The 7,884-nt window shown below is 58.7% G+C and overlaps 2 protein-coding genes across 3 annotated transcripts; one reads left to right on the forward strand and one right to left on the reverse strand.

Moving 5' to 3' along the window:
- Nucleotides 1–6: 6 nt before the first annotated feature.
- Nucleotides 7–3,375, reverse strand: LOC107134216 (cytochrome P450 2D17-like). The gene is made up of 8 exons (XM_015476339.2): nucleotides 3,350–3,375; nucleotides 2,870–3,116; nucleotides 2,030–2,201; nucleotides 1,662–1,814; nucleotides 1,411–1,571; nucleotides 780–956; nucleotides 506–644; nucleotides 7–306 (listed from the first exon to the last, which is right to left on the reverse strand). Exons 1-8 carry the CDS (start codon nucleotides 3,373–3,375, stop codon nucleotides 77–79), a joined length of 1,305 nt encoding a protein of 434 aa, XP_015331825.2. The 3' UTR covers nucleotides 7–76.
- A 560-nt stretch (nucleotides 3,376–3,935) lies between these two features.
- On the forward strand, nucleotides 3,936–7,841 carry LOC107134215 (cytochrome P450 2D17). 2 transcript variants are annotated; one of them, XM_048797516.1, is made up of 8 exons: nucleotides 3,936–4,082; nucleotides 4,490–4,739; nucleotides 5,634–5,805; nucleotides 6,059–6,211; nucleotides 6,302–6,462; nucleotides 6,884–7,060; nucleotides 7,237–7,402; nucleotides 7,579–7,841. In XM_048797516.1, the coding sequence occupies exons 1-8, from the start codon at nucleotides 3,958–3,960 to the stop codon at nucleotides 7,806–7,808; spliced, it is 1,434 nt and encodes a 477-aa protein (XP_048653473.1). In that variant the 5' UTR covers nucleotides 3,936–3,957; the 3' UTR covers nucleotides 7,809–7,841. The 2 variants fall into 2 exon arrangements, with proteins under 2 accessions (XP_048653473.1, XP_015331824.1); XM_015476338.2 differs by lacking the exon at nucleotides 3,936–4,082 and having other exon boundaries at nucleotides 4,422–4,739; nucleotides 7,237–7,378; nucleotides 7,579–7,828.
- The last annotated feature ends 43 nt before the right edge of the window (nucleotides 7,842–7,884 follow it).

Below are 7,884 nucleotides of genomic sequence, written 5' to 3' on the forward strand. Positions count from 1 at the left end.
CCCGGGGAACTGGGAATCAGGGGAACTAGATGACAGTCCTCCTTCCCCTGGCAGTGTCCATGCTGGGGCCACTAGCTCATTGGTCACTCAGAGCTTGGGAAGAGGGCCCCAGGCCTACCTTAGGGATGAAGAAGCCCTGCAACTCAATGTCACAGGTTGTTGAGTGTGGTAGACCTAGAGGGACAAGGTCTCCAAAACGCTGCACCTCGTGAATCACAGCCATGGTGAAGGGCATGCGGGCCTGGTCCCCCATCTCTGGCTGCCGCACCTGCCCTATCACTTCATCAATCTCCTGTTGGACGCGGCCTGGACAGACAAGCAACCCCCCAGTATGTCAGCACCCAGGGGCCTGCACCCTTACCCTCTCCTGTCTCAGGGCTGTGTCCAGGTTAGCAGGATATCAGGCTTATGGGGACTGGGTAAGCTTATGCTTGGAGACACAGATGTCCCACTTAAAATGAGGGGACCTTTGGTCTCCAACCTCTCCCTCCCCTTCCCAGCTCACGCTGCACATCCGGGTGCAGGATCATGAGCAGGAGGGCCCAGGCCAGCATTGAGGTGGTCACCATCCCTGCAGTGAACAAATCAAGCACCACGATGCGCAGGTTCTCATCATTGAAGCTGCTCTCAGGGTTCCCCTTGGCCTGGGTCAGGCAAAGAAGACAACACAGGAACAAGGAAGTCACTGGGTGATGCACAGGTCCCATCTTGCCTGGCCTCAGGCCTCACAGGACCCTCAGCCCACGTCCCCTAGCCCGTCTCAGGCAGCCCCACCTCACCTTCCCCACCTCTGCCAGGAAGGCGTCAGTCAGGTCTCGCGGTGGCTGGGCTGGGTCCCAGGTCATCCTGTGCTCCTCCAACAGCTCATCCACCATGGCCTTGAAGGCCTTCTGTGCAGGGAAGACCCAGCCAGGCAGCCCTGGGATGCGCAGGAGCACTGGGACCACATTCAGCACCTGTGACAGCCACAGAGGGGACCTGGGTCCCTCCTGTGCTCCTCACTCTCCTGGACCACACTCAGGTCCCAGCCTCCTCCAGGGTGGACCCAGGCCTGCCTGTCCCACCCAGTGACCAGCTCCCTCCCCAGAGCCAGCCTCCAAGCTCTCTGCTGGCCTGGGCTGCTGGAAGGAGCAGCCCACCATGGGAATCTCCAGCTTGTGTGTTAGCTGGACAGTGGGCACGGGCTCATTTTCCTCTCCTGGAGCCCTCTGACCCTGGCCCACCTGTCCTACTACTGTTTGAGATGTGCTCACCTCCGGGCCTTCCCTCTTACAGTGTCCTCTCCAGGATGCCCTCTCCTATGCCCCTCCATGCTAATCCTCTCCTGGGAGGCCTGGTTCATGGGGCTGATCCAGCAGGGATACCTCCCTGCCTTGGTGACCCCTCCTAATGCCCCACCGGCACCCGCACCATGGGCACCAAGCCAAAGTGCTCCTTCAGCGCGTCCTCCAGAAGGTGCAATATCTTGGCCAAGCGCTGGTCATCATATTCGAAGCGGCGGGCATAGATGAGGGAGGAGATCACATTGCACACTGCTCTCTTCAGCAGGGTCATGGGGCTAAAGGGGCATCCTGGGAGGGAGCAGGCCAGTCAGGGTGTGGCCCCTGTCTCCCAGGCCCGCCCATCTCATCTCCTCCTGTGCCCCCCAGCCCATCACCCACTTGCCTTGTTAGTGAAGGCTGTACAGAGGCAGCTGGCCTCCGTGGTCACCCACTGCTCCAGGGACTTCTTGCCCATGCCGAAGTTGCGCATGGTGGACACGGAGAAGCGCCGCTGCTCATGCCAGGCTGCGGTGTAGGGTGCCAAAACAACCCCTGGCGGCGGGACAAACACGTGCGTGATCCTTGGCTCCTCCCACCTTGGTCCCAGCTCATTTAAAGTCCCTTAGTCCCTTCCCCTGCTACAAGCTCCTCCCCTACGTTCCCCCTGTGCGCAAGCCTAGGTGTTCTGCTGCATTAGGTCCAGACCGTCTCTTGATCACTGCCCCTCGGGTGCCGCCCTGATAGTCTGTGCCCCTGCCGCGGTTTGCCTTTGGATCGAGGCCCATAGCCTAGATGCTCATTGATGGGCATATTCGGCTGGTCTGCAGTGTCCTCGCCCCGATTCACCAGAGCCTCGCGCACAGGCTCCAACCCGTTGAGCACGACCATGGAGCTCCAGCCCAGCTGCAGGCTGAACACGTTCCCAAAACGGCGCTGCAACTGCCGGTGGAGGGTCAGGGCGCTTGCCAAACCAGGGTCCCCGCCGGAACACATGACCCAGCCTCACTGCACAGCCACGGGGACACAGTATGAGTACAGCAAGATAAGATCTGGCCTCATAATGCTGGAGAAGGTCCTGGCCTCTGTGGTGGAGTAAGTGAAGTCTGTCCGCTTTGGATCAGACCACCCAGCTATGCCTTTGCCAGAACCAGGAGACTGTCAGTGGGGACCAGTAGGGCCCACTTTACAGATAAGAAGGCAGGGTCACAGAGGTGAGCAGTGAGTGCAAGCCCCACAGCAGTAGCAGATTTGAAGCAGTCATTGTGCCTCTCTTGACCTGGAATCCTTGACTGCTGCTCAGGGCCCTGGCCCCTCCCCCTTCCCCAGATCTTTCAGATTACATCAGAAGGATTGGGGACTTGCATAATTTATACCCTCCCAAGTGGATTCCAAACCAGCTGCCAAGATCCACCTCTCCTCTGGACTCTGTCCTCCCACACCTTTGCTCTTGGAAAGTTCACTGTGACCTTAGGCCTCCCAAATGATTCTCAAACCTGCTTTTTCGTGGATGCCCAGCTTCCTGTCCAGCCTATGGCTTCACCCATCACTCCCCGTCTGTGGTTGGGGTCAACATGACCTCTGCTGCCATCTACCACTGGCTCCTTTACCTTTTGGAAGGAGCTGGGCATGTTCTGGAAGTTAATCTGCAGCAGGTTGCCCAGCCCGGGCAGTGGCAGGGGGCCTGGTGGGTAGCGTGCAGCCCAGCGTTGGCGCGGGTCAGGCACGCGGGTGCCTGACACACAGCAGCAGGGTGGATTTATTGGTTGAAGGAATCCGTGGGCTGTGAAGCAGTGAGGACAAGTCTCTCTGTGGCTCTGTGTTTCCAGTATGTGATGCTCTGGGTCTGTGGGGCTTCTTTGGGTTTAGCTGCTTTGATTTCATTCAGCTTCTTGTGTATGTGTGTTTCTGTTTGGGGACTCTGCCAGCACCATCACCTCTCTGACCAAACTTCATAGGTGAAACCACAAAAGGTGGAGAAATCAGGGAAGGCCGGAAGATCTGTGTTAGGGTTGACACCAGGGCTCAGTCATCAGGTGCCAGAAGTTCCCTCGAAGGCCTGATGGGAGTCCATGGGGCAGCCATCTCACTGAGCCTCTCTGTCCCTAGAAGGCATGATCGGGCTCCTTCCTGGTCTCTGATTACTCCTGGTGTCCGGGGCCCTGTGCAGGGAGGAGGTTCCTTTCAGGCCAGGCTGGATCTAGAGGAAGGTCCTTGTCTCAGGTCGAACCCAAGGTGCCATCCTCTGAAGCCAGGTTGGTCTGAGAGGGAATGGGCCTTGCGGGGAGCAGGCCTGCCCTAGGGGGAGCCATCAGCCATGGGCAATGAGGCGGGGGTATTTCAGTCAGCTGTTTCGCTGCTGCGACTAAAAGTAGAACGACTGTAGAGGAAAAGGTTTATTTGAGGGCTCACGGTTTCAGAGGTCTGAGTCCACAGAAGGCCGGCTGCATATCTCAGGGCTGGAGGTGAGGCTGAGCATCATGGCGGGAGACTGGAACTGAGGGAAGCAGCTCATGGTGATCCAGAAGCAGAGAAGGAGGTCTCCATTCCCCAGATACAACTGTACACCCCAAAGCTGGGCCCCGATTCCCACCTCCTCCAGCCACACCCTGCCTCTTCAATGACCAGTCTATTAATCCATATGGGGGAATGATTCACTGATTGGGTCAAGACTCAGAACCTTCTTGCATTGTCTCACATGTCAGCTTCTGGGGACACCTCACATCCAGACCATAATGGGGGCAGCAGAAAGGATGAGACCCTGATTGTAGACTCTCCTATGCCACCACACATGGAGGACCCAGGCTGGTGTGCATGGCAAGTGTGAGTTGAAGGCCCTGAGGAGAGGGAGGGGAGGCAAGGAAGGAGGGGCAGTGCTCAGGGGCAGGCGTGGCCGCGTCAGAGAGGGGACCCTGTGAGGTGCGGAGGGCACTCAAGGCACACCTTGGTGCTGTGATGAGCCTGGGCCTCCTTCAGAGAGTAAGGGGCAGGGACGGGGGCGATTCCCTATCTCCATGCCCTCCCCTGGGTGTCACCTGGAGAGGGCAGGAGGGCCAAGGGCCTGGGAGGCTGCCCCTGCCCTGGCCCCTCCCTGCACTCTCTGCCTGCACAGTCAACAGAGTGTGTTGGCTCCAGGCAGAGGGCGAAGGGCAGCCTCAGCTCCTTTATAAGGGAAGGGCCCAGGCAGTCAAGTGCCCAGGGTGTAACAAGACTCTCCTCCCTGGCCCCAGGTACCTGGAGTGGCCAGGAGAGCCGGGTGTGCCAGAGGAGCTCGTGGACAGCACGGCAGCCATGGGGCTGCTCACTGGGGACGCACTGTGGGCCCTGAGTGTGGCCGTGGCCGTCTTCCTGCTCCTGGTGGACCTGATGCACCGGCGCCAACGCTGGGCTGCACGCTACCCGCCAGGCCCTCTGCCACTGCCCGGGCTGGGCAACCTGCTGCAGATTGATTTCCAGAACATGCCCAGCTCCTTCCAAAAGGTAAAGGAGCCAGGTTTGGTGGTGCACACCTGTGATCCCAGCATCTCAAGTAGCTGAGGCAGGAGGATTGCAAGTTCCAGGTAGACTGAGCAATGTAGTGAGAGCTTACATCAAAATAAACAATAGAAAGGGCTGAGAATGTAACTCAGTGGTTAAGTGCCCCTGGGATTAATCCCCAGTACCCTCCAACACCCAGGGTCAGGGAGTGTCTGGTGGATCACAGTGGAGGGAACCCAGGACAAAAAGAGATGGGTTGAGAGTGAAGCCAAGGTGGACCAGGAGTTGTGCAGTGAAAGGAAGCAGGCTGAGAGGCGTCCTGGGAGAGGGCACGGCAGAGCTCGAGGACACTTTCAACTTTCCAAGGGCAAAGGTGTGAGAGGACAAAGGCCAGGAGTTGGGACTGGACTTGGCACTGGGTTTGGGATCCAGGTGGACAGGTATAAATTGTGTAGGCCCCAGTCCCTTGTGATTCCATCAGAAGGAAAGGTCTTGGGGATGGGGGAGGGGCCAGGGTCCTGAGCAGCACACAGTCAGGAACTTTAGGTGGACCCAGGTCGACAGAGACCACTTCAACTTTTCTGTGCTGTGGGGCTTGTGCCTCACTGCTCCCCTCTGTGACCCTGTCTCCTGCTCTGTACAGTGGGCCACTAGTGGTCGCCACTGACAATATCCTGATTGGCAAGATCCTTGTTGCTGCGTCCAGAAAGTTGGATCCGAACTGAGTTAGTCCACTTTACAGGGTGTGACTCCCAACCGCATGTTCCCACATGTCAATACCAGGTCTCTTCCCGGAGTTGGCACACTGCAGAGTCCCTGGGTCTTTTGTGGTGAGGCGAAGGTCTGCAGCCCAGCAGGGAGTTCAGCTGGACAAATACGTGGCCCTTTTGCCTACAGATGAGGTTCCGCTTTGGTGACGTGTTCAGCCTGCAGCTGGCCTGGAGGCCTGTCATTGTGCTCAATGGGCTGGCCGCTGTGCGGGAGGCGCTGGTGAACCACAGCGAGTACACCTCCGACCGCCCGTGGATGTCCATCTATGACCACCTGGGCTTGGGACCACGGTCTCAAGGCAAATTTCAGCAGCCACAGAAATGGAAAACTGGGGGATGGATTGGTGTGGGCGGCTGATACCTGGAAATAGGGATGAGTGACTTCACTCTATCCAGGCCCATGTGTCCACTCAGGGGTGGAAACACGGGCCTGGGTAGAGAAAAGCCAGAGATGCATATGTCCCAACTGAGTAGAAGAGGGATCCTATGACATCATGGAAGGAGAAGGGTATGGACAGGTTCGGGCTTAGAAGCTGTCCCTGCCATTCTCAGGGGTGATCCTGGCAAGTTATGGGCCTGCCTGGCGCGAGCAGCGGCGCTTCTCTGTGTCGACGATGCGCAACTTCGGCCTGGGCAAGAAGTCCCTGGAGCGGTGGGTGACCGAGGAGGCCAGCTGCCTCTGTACAGCCTTTGCCAACAAGGCCGGTAGGTGATGGGCTGGGGGACACAGAGGAGATGAGATGGGCGGGCCTGGGAGGCAGGGGCCACACCCTGACTGGCCTGCCCCCCTCCCAGGATGCCCCTTTAGCCCCATGTCCCTGCTGAAGAGAGCAGTGTGCAACGTGATCTCCTCCCTCATCTATGCCCGCCGCTTCAAGTATGATGACCAGCGCTTGGCCAAGATGCTGGACCTTCTGGAGGACATGCTGAAGGAGGATTCTGGCTTTGTGCCCATGGTGAGGAGTTCAGGGGACTATCCAGGGACAATTCTGTGCAACCAAGATTCCGAGCAGGGTTAGCATTCAGGAGTGATGGGAGAGGGCATCCTGGAGAGGACACTGTAAGAGAGAAGGCCCGGAGGTGAGCACACCTCAAACAGTAGTAGGACAGGTGGGCCAGGGTCAGAGGGCTCCAGGAGAGGAAAATGAGCCCGTGCCCGCTGTCCAGCTAACACACAAGCTGGAGATTCCCATGGTGGGCTGCTCCTTCCAGCAGCCCAGGCCAGCAGAGAGCTTGGAGGCTGGCTCTGGGGAGGGAGCTGGTCACTGGGTGGGACAGGCAGGCCTGGGTCCACCCTGGAGGAGGCTGGGACCTGAGTGTGGTCCAGGAGAGTGAGGAGCACAGGAAGGACCCAGGTCCCCTCTGTGGCTGTCACAGGTGCTGAATGTGGTCCCAGTGCTCCTGCGCATCCCAGGGCTGCCTGGCTGGGTCTTCCGTGCACAGAAGGCCTTCATGGCTATGGTGGATGAGCTGTTGGAGGAGCACAGGATGACCTGGGACCCAGCCCAGCCACCGCGAGACCTGACTGACGCCTTCCTGGCAGAGGTGGAGAAGGTGAGGTGGGGCTGCCTGAGACGGGCTAGGGGACGTGGGCTGAGGGCCCTGTGAGGCCCGAGAATGGGCAATATGGGCCCAGTGACCCAGCACCTGGTCTGATGGGTGTAGACTGGGAGGTCATTTGGTGACTTTCTTCCTCGGCCCCTGAGCCCACTGTGTCTGCCTCTGCACAGGCCAAGGGGAACCCTGAGAGCAGCTTCAATGATGAGAACCTGCGCATCGTGGTGCTTGACCTGTTCACCGCAGGGATGGTGACCACCTCGACCATGCTGGCCTGGGCCCTCCTGCTCATGATCCTGCACCCGGATGTGCAGCGTGAGCTGGGAAGGGGAGGGAGAGGTTGGAGACCAAAGGTCCCCTCATTTTAAGTGGGACATCTGTGTCTCCAAGCATAAGCTTACCCAGTCCCCAATAAGCCTGATATCCTGCTAACCTGGACACAGCCCTGAGACAGGAAAGGGTAAGGGTGCAGGCTCCTGGGTGCTGACATACTGGGGGGTTGCTTGTCTGTCCAGGCCGCGTCCAACAGGAGATTGATGAAGTGATAGGGCAGGTGCGGCAGCCAGAGATGGGGGACCAGGCCCGCATGCCCTTCACCATGGCTGTGATTCATGAGGTGCAGCGTTTTGGAGACCTTGTCCCTCTAGCTGTGCCTCACTTGACAACCCGTGACATTGAGTTGCAGGGCTTCCTCATCCCCAAGGTAGGCCTGGGGCCCTCTTCCCAAGCTCTGAGTGACCAATGAGCTAGTGACCCCAGCATGGACACTGCCAGGGGAAGGAGGACTGTCATCTAGTTCCCCTGATTCCCAGTTCCCCTGG

The sequence above is a fragment of the Marmota marmota genome, unplaced genomic scaffold (assembly GCF_001458135.2).
Source record: "Marmota marmota marmota unplaced genomic scaffold, marMar, whole genome shotgun sequence".
Classification (NCBI taxonomy): Eukaryota; Metazoa; Chordata; class Mammalia; order Rodentia; family Sciuridae; genus Marmota; species Marmota marmota.

Coding starts and splice junctions, on each gene's coding strand:
- LOC107134216 (XM_015476339.2), bottom strand. CDS start 3,375: ATGCCTTCTAGGGACAGAGAGGCTCA. Junction 1,815..2,029: donor CTATGGGCCTCGATCCAAAG/GCAAACCGCGGC, acceptor TCCCGCCGCCAG/GGGTTGTTTTGGCACCCTAC. Junction 1,572..1,661: donor AGCCTTCACTAACAAGGCAA/GTGGGTGATGGG, acceptor GCTCCCTCCCAG/GATGCCCCTTTAGCCCCATG.
- LOC107134215 (XM_048797516.1), top strand. CDS start 3,958: ATGTCAGCTTCTGGGGACACCTCACATCCAGACCATAATGGGGGCAGC. Junction 4,083..4,489: donor GGCTGGTGTGCATGGCAAGT/GTGAGTTGAAGG, acceptor CCCTGGCCCCAG/GTACCTGGAGTGGCCAGGAG. Junction 7,403..7,578: donor GCTGGGAAGGGGAGGGAGAG/GTTGGAGACCAA, acceptor TTGTCTGTCCAG/GCCGCGTCCAACAGGAGATT.